The sequence below is a fragment of the Dermochelys coriacea genome, chromosome 7 (genome assembly GCF_009764565.3).
Source record: "Dermochelys coriacea isolate rDerCor1 chromosome 7, rDerCor1.pri.v4, whole genome shotgun sequence".
Classification (NCBI taxonomy): Eukaryota; Metazoa; Chordata; order Testudines; family Dermochelyidae; genus Dermochelys; species Dermochelys coriacea.
In genome coordinates this window covers 31,905,296-31,926,364 of record NC_050074.1, presented here as the reverse complement: position 1 = coordinate 31,926,364, position 21,069 = coordinate 31,905,296, and the positions used below count along the sequence as shown (strand labels likewise).

Genomic DNA, 21,069 nt, shown 5'->3' with positions numbered 1-21,069 from the left:
TGGATCAATTCCTGCTTGAACAAAGTTTATCTTTTAGAAAAACGTCTTGATTTTAAAATTGCCAGTGATGGAGAATCTATCATAGCCCTTGGTAAATTGTTCCAATGGTAACTACTCTCACTGTTAAAAAATATGTGCCTTATATGTAAACCAAAGCGCCTTATTTCTAGTCTAAAGTCCCTCGTGGATGGAACAGATGCGTTGACTTCTGAGGCTGAATTCCAGACTATTTTTGGCCTGTATAGCAGTTCTAGGTGTTCCTCCAAGATGAGATCTCATGTTCAGTTAACACCATATGTGTGTTTGGGGTCCATAATTCATTGACAATAGGCTGTTCCTTTCTCTCAGAAGACAAGGCAAATGGCTCCCTAAATGAACCGTCATTGTGAGAACACAGGAATTGCCAGACTGGATCAGACCTGGGGGTCAGTTTAATCCAGTATCCTGTCTCTGACAGTGGCCAGAACCAGATGTTTCAGAGGAAGGTGTGAGAATGCCAGTCAGATGTGGGATAATCTTCTGGCCCAATCAAAATCTCATTGTGATTTTGAATAGTTAAGGGTGGAGGTTTAAATAGCTGAAGCAGAAAATTTAATATCCTTTCCCTTAGCATTAATTATGGCAACTTTAGATACTCTTAATATCCATATAAATGTCCAGTCCCTCTTTGCAGGTTGCTAAATCCTTGGCCTTAATGGCCCTCCTGTGCCAGTGAGTTCTACACTCTAATTGTGCCAGGGTTTGGAAACAGGTATACACACCCATCCCTCTCCTGATAAGTCTCTGGAGGTACTATCATGTTCTCCATAACCTCAGCTTGGATTTTAAAAATTAGTAAATTTCCAGTAGTGCTGGTTGGGAACCAGAATTTTTATTCCGTGGAAAATACTGACATTTACAAAGAAATCCATTCCGAATCGGAACAAAAAGCCCAAACTTTGAAATTTCCCGCAGAATAACAATTCAGAAACATTTCCGTTTGGAACCATTGGAATGTTTAGTTTCGATAGAAATGTTGGATACAGGACTGGAAGGGATCTCTTGGGTCATTGAGTCCAGCCCCAGCTATTGCAGGCAACCCGGTTATATAGTGCCAATCACAAATTTATCGAGCTCCATATTAAAACTAGTTGGATTGTTTGCCCCCCACTCCTATTCCAGAACCTCCCTCCTGTGATGTTTAGAAACCTTCTTCTCGTTTCTAGCCTCAGCTTATTCGTGGCCAGTTTATCTCTATTTGTTCTTGTGTCAACATTGGCCTTTAGCTTCAATAGCTCTTCTCCTTCCTTGGTGCTTACCCCCCACCCCCAATGTGTATATATATATAGAGAGAGAGAGAGAGAGAGAGCAATTGGATTCCCTCTTAGCCTTCATTTTCCTAGGCTAAACAAGCCCAGCTCCTTTAGTCTCTACTTGTAAGATTGACTCTCCACTCCTTTGATCAGCCTAGTAGACTTTCTCTACAGCTGTTCCAGTTTGAAATCATCTTTCTTGAACATTGTTGTTTGATAGTGTTGAAGAGAAACATTGATTTTACCATTTTGATTCATGTTGTTTCGATATGTATATTCTATTAAGATATTAAATATAATATACTTGATATAGGCCTGATATTAAATATAATATAGAAATCTAATATAAAATATTTTAATATAATGTTAAAAATTTAAATGAAATGAATCGAAACATTTTGACTTTTTCCATTTGAAATTTTCATCAAAATCAACATGTTCCCACACAACATTAAATGTCAACAAAACCACATTTTTCAATGGAAAACTGTTCTGTCAGAAATGTTTCCATCGTCACTAATCTCCAGCTGTCATGGTTTTGAAGAAAGACTCAAATATATGAGCCACATGTAACCATTGCAGAGATGAGTCGGCAGAGAGCCTGGCACCATAGTTTGGAGAGGTTTGAACAGCCCCCATTCATCCCAGCGATGGGTTATCTCAGATGCTCAGTGGAGGATAATTTAAACAGTCTTTCAGGATCAAAACAAGGAACAATCAAGCCCCTTAATATGCAGGCAATGGGACTTCCACCCAAGACACTAAGCCATGTGACTAGGCGAGTGTTAACCCAGGCAGATGGATAGGGCTCTCCCTGGTTGCGAAGGAAGGGGCTAGGCTGTGTATGTTGGAGGTAGGAAGCCAGGTGAAGCAGTTCTGTGTGTGACCCAGGGGAGGAAGCAGAGAGACAGGGGAGGGCTTTCTGGGCACAGAGCTTGTGGATGGGGAGAGCAGATGTGGGGATTCAGGAGCAAGGAAACTGCCTGCTGCTGTTAGTGTTCAGGGAAACGGTACCTTGTAAATAAACAAGGTTTCACCAAAGAATTGACCTGATTCGTATCATTCATTCCTCATGCTAATGGAAACAACCCTGCAAGGCCCTGAATATTGGACTAGTGCTTGGGCCAAAAGAGCAACAATATAGAAGGAAGAGCAGGACTCCTGGCTCCTGTAATCATTCAAACTGCACTTTACTGCAGTGGAATGCAAGGTGACACATCTAGCAGCAAGGAAGGAAGGCCACCCCTACGGAATGGGGCCTGTGTCCGGGAATCATAGAATCATAGAATCATAGAATATCAGGGTTGGAAGGGACCCCAGAAGGTCATCTAGTCCAACCCCCTGCTCAAAGCAGGACCAAGTCCCAGTTAAATCATCCCAGCCAGGGCTTTGTCAAGCCTGACCTTAAAAACCTCTAAGGAAGGAGATTCTACCACCTCCCTAGGTAACGCATTCCAGTGTTTCACCACCCTCTTAGTGAAAAAGTTTTTCCTAATATCCAATCTAAACCTCCCCCATTGCAACTTGAGACCATTACTCCTCGTTCTGTCATCTGCTACCATTGAGAACAGTCTAGAGCCATCCTCTTTGAAACCCCCTTTCAGGTAGTTGAAAGCAGCTATCAAATCCCCCCTCATTCTTCTCTTCTGCAGACTAAACAATCCCAGCTCCCTCAGCCTCTCCTCATAAGTCATGTGCTCTAGACCCCTAATCATTTTCGTTGCCCTTCGTTGTACTCTTTCCAATTTATCCACATCCTTCCTGTAGTGTGGGGCCCAAAACTGGACACAGTACTCCAGATGAGGCCTCACCAGTGTCGAATAGAGGGGAACGATCACGTCCCTCGATCTGCTCGCTATGCCCCTACTTATACATCCCAAAATGCCATTGGCCTTCTTGGGAACAAGGGCACACTGCTGACTCATATCCAGCTTCTCGTCCACTGTCACCCCTAGGTCCTTTTCCGCAGAACTGCTGCCGAGCCATTCGGTCCCTAGTCTGTAGCGGTGCATTGGATTCTTCCATCCTAAGTGCAGGACCCTGCACTTATCCTTATTGAACCTCATTAGATTTCTTTTGGCCCAATCCTCCAATTTGTCTAGGGAAAGCGGTGGCAACTCTGAAAAGGAGCTAGGGGTGGACAAACAACTCAACATGAGCTCTCAGTTCAATGCGGGTACAAAAATGGCTCCTGTGTTCCTTGGCTGTATAAACAGGGGAGCAGTGAGGAAGAGCAAGGGGATGATATTACCTCTAGGTATAGCATTGGTGAGACCAATACTGGAATGCTGCATCCAGTTCTGGGGTATGCTTTTTAAAAAGGACGCTGAAAAATTGGAGAGAGTGCAGAAAAGAGCCAGAGAAATTATTCAAGGGCTCAAGAAAATGCCTGACAGTGAGAGACTTGAAAGCTCAGACTGTTTAGATCAAGAGGTGAGTCTATTACAGTGTAAAGCACCTTCATGTGAGGAAAATACCAGGTACTAAAGGGATGCTGAGGATGCTTTCACCCCAGTTCCAGGTAGAGTTTAAACCTACCAGAGAAAGGCAGAACAAGAACCAAAGGCTGGAAGCTGAAGCCAGACCAACTCCAGTTAGAAATAAGACACCTTTATTTCACAGTGAGGGTGATTCACTATTGGAACAAACTCTCAAGGGAAGGGGTGGATTTTCCATCTCCTGACGTCTTCAGACCAAGGCTGGATGCCTTCCTATAAGAGCTTTAGCCAAACCCATGTTGTTGGGCTCAGTGCAGGGGTATTTGGATGACATTCTCTGACCTGTGATAGACAGGAGGTGATACAAGAAGATCTATGGTCCCTTCTGGCCTTAAAAGGTATGAAACTATGAAAATGAGTTGTTGTCTGAGGAGCCATTACTTGGGTCTCCCAGTCTTGCTGCTTGTCCTTAGTCTTTTTTGGGCAAGGGGACATGGAAGCAGCTTCGGTGCTATGTAGAGCCAATTTTGGGCTGATTTCAAGGGCAAGATATGGTCCAGAGGCTGCAGTGGTTGATCATTTGCTTGTTGTGTTGGACGAAGGTCAGATGCTGATGACTGGATCTGTGGGCCTTTCACAGTCTTAGTCACAAGGCGTTGTTAACTCAATGGCTCATACTAGCAGTCACACACCCCTCAACTCCCTGTTGGGCCCAGAGGGCATTTCAGGGAGAGCAGTTATCCATTCATGTAGAATGACATGGGGTTATTTTCTGTGCTCCACTGGGCTGTATGGGGCAAGGGGGATTGCAAGTTGGCATTCCTGGCTTCTATTCCTGGCTCTAGGAGGGGAGGGGGGGTCTAGTGGGTGAGAGCAGGAAGGAGTGGGCAGGGAGTCAGGGCTCCTGGCTTCTATTCCTAGCTCTGGGAGAGTTGTGGGGTCTAGTGGGGAAAGCAGGTAGGGCTGGGAGTCTGGACTCCTGAGGTCTGGGAGTCAGGGCTACTGGGTTTTATTCCCAGATGTGGCTGGGGAGGAGGGGGGGTATAGTTAGTGAGAGCAGGAGGGAGTGGGCAGGGAGTCAGGGCTCCTGGCTTCTATTCCTAGCTCTGGGAGGGTTGTGGGGTCTAGTGGGGAAAGCAGGTAGGGCTGGGAGTCTGGACTCCTGAGGCCTGGGAGTCAGGGCTACTGGGTTTTATTCCCAGATGTGGCTGGGGAGGAGGGTCTAATGGGTAGAGCCGGGGGACTGGGAGTCAGGACTCTTGGGTTCTATTGCCAGCTCTGGGAATAGAGTGAAATGGGGTCTGGTGGGTTAGCGACGCATAGCGGGGACTTGGCATCAAGGCTCTTGGGTTCTGTTCCCATCTCTACAAGGGGTTTGTGATCTAGCAGTGGAAATGGGAGGGACTGAGAATCTGGATTTCTGGATTCTATTGCCTATTTGGGGAGGAAGTAGTATAGTCTAGTGATCAGAGCAGGGGACTGGAAACGGAGATGCTTGGGTTTCGTTCCAAACACCGGGAGGAGTGTTATCTTGTGGTTAGAGTAGTAGTAGAGTACTGATAGCTGGGAGTCTTGGGTTCTGTTCCCATCTCTGAGAGGGCAATGCGGTCTTGTGGGGGGGGCGCTGTGAGTCAGGACTCTGGGGCTTTATCCTTAGCTCTGCCACTGACTTTCCATCCTTTACCTCGGTCATGTTGCTCTGTGCCTTACTTTATTATTCCATAACACGGGTACAATAATATTCACCTCACTCCCATGAGGATGTGAGGCTTGGTTAAGCAATACACAAAAAGCCCTTTGAGAGCACAGAGAAGGGCAGAGTATGATTGTATGGGATGGCTGTGTTCCCTCCAGCACCCCAGAGACTGAGGATGTTACCAGAACCAGCATCTGTACTTGAACCCTGAGCCTAGCTTCCAAAGAATGCAGAACCCTCCCTTCAAGAAAAAAACTGCCAGGTGCAACAGAAACTGTTTATTTGTGACAGCATTTCACAAAGGTATTTTCTTTGTACAGTAAATAGATGCTTTTGTCCCAGTTCTAGGTGGAGTTTAAACCTTATATGGATCAGGATGAGCCACATTTTGATCCTGTTAACTGGATTTTTTTTTAACATGGAAATGTGCATTTTATTAACACAAAGCATGGGGACAAGGAGACAGATTCTCAAATCCAACCTAGGCAGCTGAGTTAGGGTCTGTCTATGCTGCAGTCCATAGGCGGCAATTGCAACTCGAGCAGACATACCCTAGCTTGTTTAAATCTAGCTAGCTTGGCTCCCAGAACAGTGAAGCTGCAGCAGTGCATGCTTCAGCATAGGCTAGCCCTGAGAATAATGACCCAGGGTTTCAGACAGGCTGGAACAGCCTGTGCTGAAGTATTGCTCTGGTACTTGGGCTAGGGAGAGTAAAGCTAGCTCAGATATGTCTGTTCAAGCTGTAGTCACACCTTCAGTCTTGATTTATACTGGTGTAATTGAGTGGTCTGGTGGTTAAAACTAGCATCAGGACTCTTGGGTTCCATTCCCAGTTCTGTGAGGGGAGTAGGGTCTAGTGGTTAGAGCTGAAGGGGCTGAGAATAAGGACTCCTGGGTATGGTTACCAGTTCCGGAACGAATGGAGTATAGTGGGTCAGAGCAGCAGGAATGAAGGTCAGGACTTCGGATTTCTGTTCCCAGCTCTGGCTGGAGAGTAGTGTCTAATGGTTAGAGCAGATGGGGCTCGGAGTCAGGACTCCTGGGTTCCATTCCCAGATCTGGAATGGGAGGGGAGGTTAGAGTGTGTATGTGTTGGGGGGTTGGGAGTCAGGACTCCTGACTCTGAGAGAAGTGAAATGTAGTGGGCTAGGGCAGGGGAAGCTGAGAATCTGGAGTCCTGGGTTCCCTTCCCTCTTTTCAAAACTGAACAAAGGAAATATCCTTTCTGACATGACAGTGTTAGACTGTGGAAATCACTGATACAGGATGACATTGAGGCCACAACTTAGCAAGATTCAAAGGGGAACTGGACATCTCTATGGGTAACAGGACTATCAATAATACAACAAAGAGTTTTAGAAGGCATATAAACCTCATGCTTCGGGCCTTAAGTCAATCTGTGACTAGTGGAGCTGTGTGAAATTTTTCAGCCGAAACTGTTTTGGGATGAAAAATGCAGATTTGGTGACACTGCAATGATTCGTGATTTCATGTTGGTTTTGCTGAATTGTTTGTTTCGGGGGAAAAATCCCAAAAAAGTCTAAAGGTTTTGATTTTTCAATTTGAAACAACTTTGTTTAGAAATTTCCTTTAATTGTTTTTTTTTATAAAAAATATTAAAAAGTTGAAGAGCAATTTGCAATCAAAGCAAAATGTTTAGTTTGAAACCAATTTTTTACTCTTTTTGATTTGCTGAAAATTTTGAACAATTTCATTTTCAGCCAAATAGTGTTTTTCCCAAATTGTGAGTGAGCTGAAAAATCCATTTTTTGCCCAACTAATGACTGTTTACGATAAAGTGAGACTTGATGATGGGGAGATTATGTCATATCTGCCCACTTCAGGGTTCTCACACCTTCCTCTGAGGCATCTATTGCTGACCGCTGTCAGAGAGACTCCATGGACCTTGGCTGTGATCAGTCCGGCAGTTCCTATATTCTGCCACCATTTCTGTACATATTTTTACAGAATTCCCTTAAGAATTGCCACCATGTGACTGTCCTGCAATAGTGGGCCAATCCTCAACTACATGGATTAACACTTGCTGAGGATCTGGCCCAAAAGTATTTGCTGAGCTGTTGAGTACCATATGTTGGATCCCAGCAGAGTGCAACACCAGATTTTGAACTACATGAAGGAGCTACATAGAGTAATTGAGTCGTGTCCCCCACCTTACTCACCAGCAGGTCCCATGGTATAAATTCTTGCTGTGATTTGGAGGTCAACATGCTGTTTGAAGAGGTTGATTCCCTGCATTAAGTGCAAAATTCAACCCCTATGGAGTTGTCACTGATGCCTGCATAATACTTCTGGCATGATTAAAACAGTAAAAGAGATAGGGGAAAGTCTTCAAATGTGCTAAAGCCCCCTCTTTCAAAAGTGATTGGGAGCCACATTTTCAAAGGTATTTTGGTGCCAAGAGATTCAGATAAGTGCCAAGTGGGAAGATGAGGCACCTATCTCTCCTGGGAGTGGCTAAGTCACTGCTGAAAATGGAACATAGGCTCCTAAGACACTTAGGCACTTTTGAAAATTTTACCCATAGACCCTACAACAGTTGCTCGTTTTTCTTTCCTTAACTGGCTTCCTTGGCTGGGTCTGGCATGGTGGGTTTCAGAAGGATGTTCATTTGTTGTTCTTCATCTCTCAGTTGCCTGGGTCTCAATGAAAAAGAATATCAGTAAATATTAACATTTATACAAGCATCAAGAGATGTACTTGGCTTAAAATATGCTTGGAGCTAAGGGGCCAGATCCCACCTGGTGTAAACCAGCCATAGCTACACTGGAGTCAATGGGATCAGATTATCTATCTAATCATGCCTATTATTTCTTGTTTGTGCTCTCTCTCTCTCTCTCTCAGTGGACCCATGTCTATATCACAAAGCCCCCACATGGTGCATCATGGCTACTGTTCTTGCCTCCCAATAGATTCTACTAACCGTGTCTCCACCTCCTCTATGGTCTCAGGCAATGGCACATTGAGCGTCTCTGGCAGGAAGGTCGCTGCAATGCCGGAGATGATTGGGGCAGCTCCATAAATGATCAGTGGCAGGAAGGGAATGTATTCCTCCAACATCTTCACCAATGGGGCAGTGATGCTGCCCAGGCGTGCCATGGTGTTGCTCAAACCCATGCCGGTCTGCCTGTGAATTTGAAATCATAACAAACAGAGCTATTAGCATAAGCCACAGTGATGAGAAAAATATGGGCTAAGGAGTTCACGGGCAATAAGCCAAGTAGTTCCTCTCAGCTAGGCCCTGTGGACTAGTAGAGTGACTAGGGAGTCAGGACACCTGGGTTCTTTTCCTTGCTCTGCCACCGACCCACTGCGTGGCCTTGGACAAGTCACTTCCTCTCTCCGTTCATCTCTTTCACCTCACACCCTCAGTCTGTCTTGTCTATTATGATTGTGAGGAGCAGAGGCTGCTGTCACTGTGTCTGGGCAGCACCTGGTACAATGGGGCCCTGATTTCAGTTGGGGTCTGTGCAGCGCCTGGCACAATGGGGCCCTGATTTCAGTTGGGGTCTGTGCAGCGCCTAGTGCAATGGAGCCCTGATCTCAATTTGGGTTTGTGCAGTGCCTCATACAATGGGGGCCCTGATCTCACTCGGGATCTGTGGAGTGCCTGGTACAATGGGGACCTGATCTCAGTCAGGGTCTGTGCAGCAGTTGGCACCATGGGGCTCTGGTGTGGTCTCTAGGTGCTAACTTAACAAATAGGAACTTTCCTGGGGGCAGGTTACCACACAAGTCCAGGGTTTCTTGCAGCTGGGCTAGCTAGATCTTTGATCTGATGTGGCAATTCCTATTTCCTAGAAGGGAAATTTTGGGTGACTAGATTGAGATGCCTCAGAGGGCCCTCACTTTTCAGATGGCACATCCTCAGTAATTGCAGAGAATCAGACCCAGTTGCGGTGTCCTAACATGGGCATCCCCTAAAATCCGAGGTGCCCAAAATCATTAGTAGAGCTGGTTAGGAAACTGTTTTCCTGTCCCATGATAAATTTTGAGATTTCAAACATTTTTCCCATTCTGAATCTGGATGAAATATTGAAATTTCAAAAAATTTTGGGATTCAACGGTATAAAAAAATCCTGGTTTGGGTCCATCACATCATTTTGTTTTGATTTCAACCATTATGAATTAGTACTAAAAAAGGTTGTTGTTTTTTAATATACATTCCAAAACACAAAGTTGTTTCCAACCAGAAAAACTGAAATTTTTGTTTTGCAGATGTAATATCCAACCTTCCTCCCCCTTCCCCCAATTTTTTCTAAACAACCCTTTACTGTGAAAAGCTTTGGCTTTGATGAAATAGCTTTTTCCATCAGAAAAATACATTTTGATGAAAAATTCCCGACCAACTCTCATCACTAGTCACTTGGCTCTGGTTTTGCTGTTCCGTTGGGGTGCATGTGAAATTTGAGCTGCACTCTCTGAGTTTTTTCTACCTACCTAATCACTGTGGGGTACAGCTCACTCGTGTAGAGGTAGACACAGTTAAAGGAGGCAGCAAGACAGCCTTTTCCAAAGACAGCCAGAACGGTGCGCACGGTCTTCAGATCTTGGGAGAAGCACACAGTGGAGGAAGGATAAGCACATGGAAAAAGGCTGAAATGCTCAAGAAGGGTCAGGAGCTAATGGGATGTATCCCCAGCCACTGGTGCCGATGGGGCCAGATCCCCAGCTGGTGTAAATCAGTGTAGCTGCACTGGAGTCAGTGGGGCCAGATCCCCAGCTGGTACAAATTGACTGTAACTCCATTGGAATCAATGGAGCCAAATCCCCAGTTGCTCCATTAAAGCCAAAAGGGGCAAGAAATCAATGGAACTGGGCTAATTTACACCAGCTGAGGATCTGTGCCTCAGTTTGCCATCTAGAAATAAGAGTGATATTCCTTTCTGTGTTGCGTCTATTTAGATTGTGAGCTCTTTGAGGCAGGGCCTGTGTCTCCCTTTAGGTCTGTGCACTGCTTGGTACAATGGGGCCCTGATGTCATCTGGGGTCTGTGCAGCGCCTTACCCAATGATCAAATACTAATAACCATCCACCCAGCTTTGTTTGTGAAACTGTGTCTGTTACTCCTCCCAGACAGCAGCTCATCCACTTCACAACCATCTTGCAACAGGCCAGCCTGGATCAGGCTGAATATGTCTCTCAGGTTGCTTCATGGGGAAGTGCCATGGCAACTAGTGTCATAAACACATGTCAGCTGCTTCAATCCCTGGCAGCAGAAGGTGGTTCTGTACCCTGCAGTGCCTCAGCCACGGAACACAGCTGTGACGTATCGGTTGGCTTGAGCCCCATTAGCCCTTATGGACCACTCTCCTGGCTCTTCTCCCTGCAGCCAATCATATCAGCCAGGTTTTGAACCTTTGGTTTGACAAAGGCTTGAATACTTCTGGATCTAATCCTGAAAATCCAGGACATCACATAACCACCTTGTGGGACAAAGATGTTGGCTAGGATAGAGAGTCCAGCCAGGATGAGGGTCAATGCCTGTGTGAACCGGCGCCCGATGAAGCTGATTGTGAGGACTGAGATGAACTTCGCTGGGAAATCAACAGCTCCAAAGACCATCTGGATCAAGAAGATATTGACACCAAAATTCTGCAGGTCCATGGCCAACCCATAATAGGCAAAGCTGGTGGAGAACCTGGAATGAAGCAGACAGGTATTGATACATAGAGGGTCCTTATCATTGAGTTTATTTGTTACAAGCATGTTCCCTTTCAGCAATAGGCCCTGCAAATGTGTTTAGTGGTCGGAGTAAGGACCCCTGGGTTCTCTTCACTGCTTTTGAGTGGCAGTGTAGTCTAGTGGGTAGACTGCACTGTGTTCTGTTCATGGCTGTGTGAGGGGATTAGGGTCTAGTGAGTTTGACTGGGGTGCAGCTGGGAGCCAGGATTTCTGGGTTCTATTTCCAGCTTTGGAAGAAGGGTGGGGCCTACTGGTTAGAGCAAGAGGGGACTTTGCTCTGTTGTTAGCTCTTCAGATAGGAATGGGGTCCAACAGCTGGAACAGGACACTGTAGGCGCCAAGGACTCCTGGGTTCTTTTCCCAGCTCTGTACATTTGTCCTAATAAGAGGAATAGGTGACTAGGAACCAGGTCTCTTGGGTCCTAAGCCTGCTTCTGGGTAGAAGCGCCTCCTGTTGGTTTTCTCTACAGGCTGTCTCCCCAGGTGAGATTTACCGAAGTCTAGCTATAACATACTGCATTGTGATCTAGTGGAATATTCAATCAAGGTGAAATTGACTGTCATGCCGATTGAAATTGGCTGTCACTGACATGCCCTGGGATGAAGTGGAGCATCAATGGGGCTTAGTAGAGCTGAACAAAATTTTTCATCTAAAACTTTTTTCAGCTCAAAATGCAGACTCAGCAACATCAAAATGTTTAGGGAATTCATGTCCCTTTTGCTGAATTGTTTCAGATAAAAAAAAAGCACCCCAAAACAAAAACAAAAATAAAAAATATCTAAGTGTTTTCAGTTTTAGTTCAAAATAAATCATTGTCTCAAATATTTCTTTAATTTTATTTTTAAAAAATCTTAAAATATTTGAAATCAAAACAAAATGTTTCATTTGATTTTTTCAACTTTTTGATTAGTCAAAAATTGAGAAAAAAATGGTTTTCTGTTCAACCCAAAATGATTTTTTACTGATTTTTCAGAATTGCCTGCGGGTCAAAAAATCCATTATTTGCCCCGTTCCTCAGCAAATTGTCATGCCTGGTTTACTTGCTGCAGGCTGCTTCATATCATTGTCTCAGCTTCCACTTTGTGCGATCACAAGAGCCAACTAACCATACAAAGCAGAGGCAGAAGGAGATCCGGCGTACAACAGGGGTCCGCACCAAGTCAATGAAGGTATAGCTGCTCTTTGTAGAGGCTATTTCTTTTTGCATGTTGAATCTCAATACCTGGGGAGAGAAGAGAGTTCTGAGTAACGGCATGGGGCCTCCATGGCGGGAAAAGCCTGGAAACAGAGCAGAGGAGTGGGAGAGAATGAGATTCTGGATCATCCAGTGGTGCCAAAATTCTTGTCTCAGAGCAGGCCTCAGTGCAGACAAAATAATGTGTAGGTCTAGGAAGGGATGGATGGATGGATAGATAGAAGTGTGTGCATGGGGATGTATGGATAGTTGAATGGATAGAAACATTTGTATAGGGATGGATGGATGGCTAGAGAGATGTGTGTGGGGATAACAGATAGCTAGATGGAGATGAATAGAGATATTATGTGTATGAATATACATTTATAAAAGATGGGTGTTTATGTCTAGAGATGGATACATAGATGGCTGGATAGGTGGTTATGTATGTACGGCTATAGGTAGAGAGATTGATAGAAGATACCTTGTACGTGTGGGAATCCCATTGTACAAGAAAGAAGTCAGACCATGGTGAGAATACCTTTGCTCAGGGAACACTAAAGCCAGTTGCACCACTAGTGTACATGTGCAGAGTCCCATCGACATGAGTGCAGCCATGTTGATTTATATCTGCTTGTCCCACGTGCCTATATCGGCCGCTGGAGTTGGTGGGAGCAGTCAGCCTCTCTGAGATCCAGTCTTACCTCTATGTTGAGTTTGTCTCCTTCTTCCTTCTTCCGGTTTATCCTGGCCACTCTCTTGAGCTGCTTCACTGCCTTGTCGGGTCTGCCAGCTATCACCAGCCATCGGGCAGACTCCGCGAACCACCTGGGAAGCAGAAGATATGAAAACACACCTGCACAGAACACACGCATTGCTCTTGTTGAACTGGGATCAGCCACACTGGAGCATGGTGCAGTGCTTCTACACTAGGGGCAATGCCCAAAACCAGTGCAGGGCACAAGCAGTGACAGAAGCAGAAGGGAGCATGTTGTGGAATAGCCTCAGTGGAACCTGCATTCTCTGCTTTATCTCCTCCCCCTGCTATCTGCAGCCCCCTGGTGACAGCCAAGTGTTACTGCAACCTGAAGCTCCAGTCCCACTAGGAGACTGCCCTGTGGCAGCAGATGGTACTGCACCTTGGCATGTATCAGGATGGAAGGATGGTTAGGGTGATAGCTGAGACCTGGCTTCAATTCCAGGCTCCCCTGCAGACTTCCTGTGTGACCGTTGCAAGTCGCTTAGTTTGTCTCTATGTCTGAATCCCCTCATCTGTACAATAGGATAATAGCATTGCTCTCCCTCAGAAGGGTGTTTTGGTTATAGCTGGTTGGCACTTTTCTGCTAAAATATTTTTCCATTGAAAAATGCGGATTTGTCCAAACTGAAACTGTTTGCAGGGAAAGGTCAGTTTCAATGAAGCTCTTGATTTAAAAAAAAAATGGAAAAAGTTTCAAAATTTGACCTTTATCAAAATTAAAAGTTTCAACCATTTTGTGTCAAAATTTTTGATCATTTACACTTAAAAAAAGGGTAAAAAAGAAATAAGCTCCAGATCAAAAAGAAACATTTCAACTGACCCGACCAAAATATTTTTTCAGTTTATCAATTCACAAAAGTTTTCCTAGTTTTGACTTTTGGCCAGATTCAGGATGGGAATTCAAAGTCTCAAAAACTCTCATATTTTTTGCCAGGCAGCTCTAGCTGTGAGGATAAATATATTAAACATTGTGATGAGCCTAGATACTATGGTGATGGGTGCCAGATAAATACCTATGATAGGTCAGTTCCTCACATTACCGAGCAGTGACATTATGGGTGGAGTAGAGCCCTCTTTGGTTTCATTGGAAATTTTTCACAATATTTTAAATTTTTTTCAGCAAAACAAAAGTTTTCATTTTGTCTCCATTTTGGGAGGGTTTTTTAAAAAAAAATATTTCCTCTCTTTTATTTCCTTTTGTCTTCATTTTTCCACTGGAAAATGGGGGAAAGTGGAAAAAAAATAGCTCCAAAACACTGAAATGAAAATTTTTGTTGTGTCAAAAAATTTACAAATTTAGAAATAAATGGTTATTTTTCAGCAACCCCCCCCCCGAAAACTAAAATAAAAGGTTTCTTTTCTTTGAAAATTTTTGAAGGAAACAGAATTTTTTGGGGAAAAAAGCCATTTTTCATGGAAAAAAATTTAAGACATCAAATCTTCAACTCTCTCTATTCATATGTTTTCCTCTTAGTCTCGCCATTTCCCTGGTTTGCTGAAACAATTCCAGGTATGAAACGCCACAGCTTTCATAGTTCTTTGTTCATTATTTGCCATAATGTCCTGAAGGCCCAGTCATGGGGCAGGACCCCATTGTCCCAGGTGTTGAACAAAAAGACAGTCGCTGCCCCAAACAGCTTATAATGTAAGGACAAGACAAACAACAACAGGTGGATACAGACAGGGGAGCACAAGGAAACAGCGAGACAATATTGGTCAGCGTGATAGGCAATGGTCTCTGCACACCAGCAGCCTAACTGTCGTCAGGTTTTTTTGTAAGCCTCACATTAAAGGAGAGTTTAAAGAAGGATTTGAAGAAGGACAATGAAGTACCTTTGCTGATATTTACAGGGGAACTCCTCCCAGGCATAAAGGGCAGCATGGTAGAAAGCACAAAGGTGCTTGTTTGAAAATTTAGCAAACGGGCGACGAAGGCAGGCATCATGGGCCAATGGGAGTTGGGAGTCGGCATTGTGCTAGTGGATGACAGATGAGATAGGTACGGTGCAGTAGGGCATGAACGATTTTGAAAGTGAAGATGAGTAGTTTATGTATGATGTGATGAAGAACGGGGAACCAGTGGAGGACTGCAAAGAGAGAGGTGACATGAACAAAGTGATGAGACAGGGAAATGATCTTAGCAGGAGTGTTTTGAATGGATATAAGTGGAGCAAGATTGCATTTGCCAAGGCTGGAGAAGAGGATGATTCAGTAATCGAGAGGCAAGATTATGAGAATCAGGATAAGAGATTTGTTTATTTTACTTGCTTAAAGTTTGTCTCATTTCTACATCCAGTGAGAAAAGCAGGATGGAAGATCAGATCAGATCAGAAAGGATAAGGGTGAGCTAACCTACCAGGAGTAGATGAAGCAGATGAAATAGGGCAAAGACACCACAAGCTGCAGCCAGCGCCAGTTGGGGATAGCGTAAGCCACCCCAGCCAGAATGAACTGCCCGATCGTGTAGCAGTATCCATACATGGTGCCCACAACAGCCCGTGTGCGGGTGGGTGTCCATTCCACAGCTGGGGAGAGACACACACAAAGGGAAAATAATCTCTCTGTCCTTGGCCTGATGACCTCCAGTGGTGAGAACAAGCATGAGTGGAGGCAGGAGGAAGCATGTACAAACAGGCTCTTTGAGGCTGAGATGAGATAGCTCCCCAGAACATGCATTCCCTGATCCATGCCTCCTTCCCCTGCTAGCTGCATCCCACCTAGTGTCAGTAGGTGGTATTGCACACTGCTGGAGGCAATCCATCCCGCCTTCCCATGGCAGCAGCCAGTACTGTGCCCTGCAGCAGCACCAGTCCCCCAGTGGCAGCAGGCAGTACTGCCCTCTGCTGGGTTACAAACACTCCAGAAGACCCCCCCCAGCAGCAGCAGGTTGTACTGTACCTTGCAGGGTTACAGCAGCTCTAACACCCTGCAATGGCACACTTATGCACCCTGAAGTACATCAGCCACAATACACAGCTGTTATATAACTGAATACGCTGAGTCCCATTAGCCTCTGATGGTTCCTAGAGGACCTGTATACCTTGTATACTGCAAGGGACTTTCTAGGAATGAGGAGGGCATTCTGTAGCTCCTGGCTGATGCACATGATCTGTGCCTGTTCTATAGAAGATGTATTGTGGAATCTCTGTTCTGTTGTGGAATCGTCATCATCTGATGATGGCACTCCACTCAAAATAGCTTCCATTCCATTCTTGGGGACCTGCATGCTATTGGAAGCTGCCCTGTTTTGTGGCATCTCCTGTGCTCTGGCACTGCAGAAGCACATGGAGGTGGGATTGTTCCAGAGAACTCAGTTCTCGTTTAGGTACCACATTTTCGGAGAGAACAGGGCCAGATTTCGAGGTGCACAATACCTCCTAAATAACGTGTTCAGGTCTTTGTCAGCTGTGGCAATCAGTGACCCAATGGGAGCTGCTGAGTGCTTTGGTAAATCCAGCTTGGAAAATCTAGCTCCCGATTTTTGGTGCTGAGACCTTGGACATCCTACCCATGCTGTGTGTGCTTCTGGTCTCTCTGTGCTCCCACCACAGAGTAATTTATCAGCAGTGGGATCAAGGCACCTCCGTCCATCCCCAGTAACCAGCTCATCTTGTGTCTGGGGATGGCAGGTGCCGGACACACTTACACAGAGAGACACCATTCATCACAATGCCCGAGAAGGCCATTCCGGTCAGGAAGCGGAAGATGCAGTAGGCAGTGAAGCTGGGCGACAAGGCAGTGCAGGTGCCTGTGACAGCCATCTGCAAGTAGCACCAGATCAAGAGAGACCTGCGGCCAAACCTGAGCCAAAAAAACCCAAGAGAACAGGTGAGGGAAACCCAGGATACTGAGGCAAGTGTGTTAAGAACCTGGTGCAAGGAACTTTTGGTGCCATTGACTGGGTGGCTTCCTGGCTAGGGGAATGGGCAAAGAGGCAGGAGGCCCCAGTTCTAAAACCAGCTCTGTGGCACATGACAAAAGGGTTATTGATGAAAATACTTAATGTCAGTCGTGCTGTAGCTGCCAATGATGAGGCCTGTAGGGCTGAATTAAGGCAATCTAGGGCCCCTGGCAGTAGGATTATCCCCTGGCTGGTATTTGACTGTTAGAAAAACATCCAATCTTGATTTTAAAATCTCCAGGGAGAGAGGATCCACAACGGCCCTTGGGCTGTTGTTCCAATGGTTAATTCCTTTTGCTGTTAGAAATGTACACCTTATTTCCAGTCTGAATTTGTCTAGCTTCAATTTCCAGCCACTGGATCTTGTTAGATCTTTGTCTGCTAGATGGAAAAGCCTTCTGTTATCAGATTGCTGTTCCCCGTGTAGGTACCTTTATAGAGAGCCCATGTTTTTTGCAAATGTGAAATAATATGAAATAAGGCAAAAAACTCACCCTGCAGTGGCAGCTCCTATCCTGTGAAGCTCGGCCTGGCTTCCCACTCTGAACGGGGAGGGGGTGGGGGGAGTGCCTTGCCAAACCTAAACAGCACAGCAAGCCCGTGTACCAGGTCACAACACCCTGAGTCGAGAGCCAGGCCCAGCCACACCACACAGGACCCCAACAGCCGCTTCTGCAGGGTGAGTGCAGGGCAGGCTCGGGGGTGCAAGACTCATCTCCCCCAGAGCCTTCCAACCCCTGGTGGCAGGACTCAATCCCCCTCTGGGGCCTCCCAACCCCCAGGGGCAGGACCTGATCCCCCTGCATGGATAAAATTAACAAAACAAAAATAACAAGAAATTCCCCCAAAAATAAAATATACAATTATAAAAAGAATTCACCGGGCTCCACTTATAGACTGTGATCAAGTCACCCCTTAACCTTTGCTTTATAGATCGAGCTCCTGGAGTCTCTCACTGTAAGGCACGTTTTCAAAACCTTTAATCATTCTTGTGGGTTTTCTCTGACTGCTCTCCCAACCTACCAACATCCTTCTGGAAGTGTGGACACAGGATTCCAGTAGCAGTCGCACCAGTGCCAAATATAGAGATACAGTAATTTCTCTCCTCCTGCTCGAGATTCCTGATTCCACCAGGAATCAGCCTTGCTCAGCTTCATAATGACATTGCTCTCACCTGTCTGACAGACCTCCAAAGATGATGCCTCCTGCCAGGATCCCAGCCATGTAGATGGACTGAGCCATCTGCTTCAGCTGCCGGGAGTCACACACCAGGTCCCACTGTAAGGGAGAGAGAAAACAAAGCTCGGCTCCAGGAGGAAGACTGGGTTGTAGTTAAGGCCCCAGACTGGGACTCAGAAGAGCTGGGTTTGATTCCTGGTTTAGGCTGAGATTTTCAGAACCATTGATGGCATTTAGACATCCAGTTTCCATAGCAATCATTACAATCTGCAGGGCATCACAGCCTTAATCTCTCTGAGGTTCAATGTCCATCATCTGTAAAATGAGGGAGGATCATCCTGTCTTTGTCTCTGTGCAGCACGCAGCACAGCTGGGCCCCAGTCTCAGTTGGGGGTCCACCCAGCATAATCTCAGTTGGGGTCTATGCAGTGCCCAGTGCAATGAGGCCCTGATTTGAGCTGAGGTCCATGCAGTATCTGGCACAAGGGTTCCCCAGTCTGAACTGGGCTCTGTGCAGTGCCAGGCACAACAGGGTTCCACTCTCAGCTTGGGTCTGTGTAGCATCTGACACAGTGAGTCTCCAAACTCAGCTGGGGTCTCTGCAGTGCCCGGTAGAATGGGTCCTTTAGTTGTTAATGTAGGATCAAATATAATGATCCCATGTGAGGCAGATGGTCTTGAATGGAGTGAGCATTCAAGAGACCAGGACCTCTACTCCTAGCTCTGACACTGACTTGCTGTGACCTTGGGCAAGTCATGCTGCCTTGCTGTGCCTCAGTTTCCCCCAGCTGTGAGATGGGATAGTAAGGTTTAGTCTCTATTGTAAAGCCCTTTGAGATCCAGGGGAGAGCAGGGCTAACTCTTAGCATCATTCATGGTTCCTTTAATGTGGATTAGTGGATTATGTCCAGTTTAATTGAGAGGAAACTGACTGCACAATGGATGGGGGAATTCCCACCCCAACCAGTGCAACCACAGCTTCCTCCAACTGATACACTGAAGGAATCAAGACTCTGTGAAGTATAGAGGCCGTGTCCTGGTCTCCTTTACACCTATGCAATGGCAGCCACTTGAAGCTGCATGGATTGAAATCACCAGGGGGGTCAGAATGTAACTGAGAACAGCACATGGTCCTGGATGTGCTTCCTCCTGGAGCCAAGCTTTGTTTTCTCTGATTTAGGCTGAAACCAAGTTGATGTCAATAGACATGCAGAAGCTGTAGGTTGGTGCAAATTTTACGATCAGATATTAGGAAAAGGAGGCTAAATAGATAGATACTATGACGCTCTCTGCCCATAGGACAGTGAAACTTAGTTGCAAAAATCTATGAAAAGGCATGATTCCAACAAAAATATTTTCAACTCATCCACCCCAACTTCCACCCCATGGTTTCAGCATCCTTTTCCGAGCCGGTTACCCGCACTGCAGCAGGTCTTGCTCTCACGTACCTCTGTAACGATGGTGCTGGTGAAAATGCTCTTGTCATATACCCACCCATCAGCACAGGGTTCAGTCTCCAGCTCGGTTAGGTTTGTGATGGTGGCGTTGGAGTCTAAGAGCTGCCACTGCATGGTGACAAAGCGGTGACACTTCTCTGGCTGCTGGTTGCTGTCCATGGGGACGGAGACCCTGAGGAGGTCCTTGGCAGCGAGCTTTCCGGTGAGGTTGGTGTAAGGAGTGTTGTTGATGTTGATATGGACATGGCAATAGTGCGCAGAGAAGGCAGCTGTGAAGTTCTGCAGGAGATTATGGCTGGCCATCATGAAAACTGGGATAGCCAGTAAAATAGCATAAATGATTTGGAAGCGACCCATCCCCCCGACGTGGTCTAAAAGCTCGGCAAAACTCATGGTGCCGGGTTGGGAGATTCAACACTAACTGTCTGGGTTAAGCAAAAATGATGGGTCTCGAATAACCGATGTTACCTGAATAGGTCGATTACTTGTAAAAATTAAACGTTGTGCGATCAAAATATCTACACAGAAAGACATTAATTTGAATCCAGCTTGTATTCCACTTCACAACTTCAAAGACAGCCATAAAGGGCAGCACTTCTTAGAAGAAGTCAGTTGTTGGCAAATAGTGTCTGTGGATTCTTGAGGGTGTAGTTTCCAAAGAAGAGGCATTGAGTTGTATTCTCCCTAAATAACTGAATGTGCTACCACGTTGCTTCTCCTTTGTTCCAAAAATGCCCATGCAACCATTCCTAGTTTCCTGTCAGCTGCAGGAAAACTCCACACACCTTTTCTATGAACTTTAGACACATAAGGGAATGGTTTTGCCAAGCTTAACTCCACGTTGATCCTTGCATTTTACCCTCTGGAAAAGCAGGTGGGGTTTATATATTCCTCGGAGGGTTATATAAGGCCTTAACCAGGTCACTTGGTTAAAATTGTACTTTGTTTTGCATGGATTAAGTCCAAAAAAGAAAAAGTATGAAAGCAATGTGCTAGATACAGTGCCAAATGCTTCCAGTGCAGAGGTGACAAACACACTGATCCAAGCTGTTAAACCAGATTGCCTTTGGGTGAGTATATTATTCACACCACAGGGCTAGAAATTAACTTAAATGAAAAAGGATCCAGATTTAGCTGAGATACCACAACCCTGCCTCTGTCCTGAGTCGTCACTATTCTTAAAATACCACCTGGATATATTCAGCTGAGATTGGGGCCCCCTTGTGCCAGGGATTGTACAACCCCATAGCATGAGACATCCCTGTCCTAAAGAGCTTACAGTCTAAATAGACAAGACAGACCAAAGGGAGGGTTGTAATTAGCGCTGGTCTGAAAATTTTTAGCAAAAGATCTTTGCAGGAAATGTTCTGCAGGAAAGTGTCATTTTTGACAAATGTCTTGACTCTAAAACATCTTAAGAAAAAAGATTTGAAGATGAAAAATTGGAGATGACAAATTTCAGTTTTTC

At 45.5% G+C, this 21,069-nt stretch overlaps 1 protein-coding gene across 2 annotated transcripts; it reads right to left on the bottom strand.

The window, feature by feature from the left end:
• Positions 1 to 5,689: 5,689 nt before the first annotated feature.
• On the bottom strand, positions 5,690 to 20,471 carry LOC119858974 (solute carrier family 22 member 6-A-like). Of its 2 annotated transcripts, none has more exons than XM_038410580.2 (10): positions 19,593 to 20,471; positions 18,140 to 18,243; positions 16,711 to 16,865; positions 15,421 to 15,589; positions 13,009 to 13,132; positions 12,237 to 12,352; positions 10,871 to 11,085; positions 9,885 to 9,993; positions 8,368 to 8,571; positions 5,690 to 8,086 (listed from the first exon to the last, which is right to left on the bottom strand). In XM_038410580.2, the coding sequence occupies exons 1-10, from the start codon at positions 19,992 to 19,994 to the stop codon at positions 8,002 to 8,004; spliced, it is 1,683 nt and encodes a 560-aa protein (XP_038266508.1). In that variant the 5' UTR covers positions 19,995 to 20,471; the 3' UTR covers positions 5,690 to 8,001. The 2 variants fall into 2 exon arrangements, with proteins under 2 accessions (XP_038266508.1, XP_043375687.1); XM_043519752.1 differs by having other exon boundaries at positions 5,690 to 8,080.
• Positions 20,472 to 21,069: the final 598 nt, after the last annotated feature.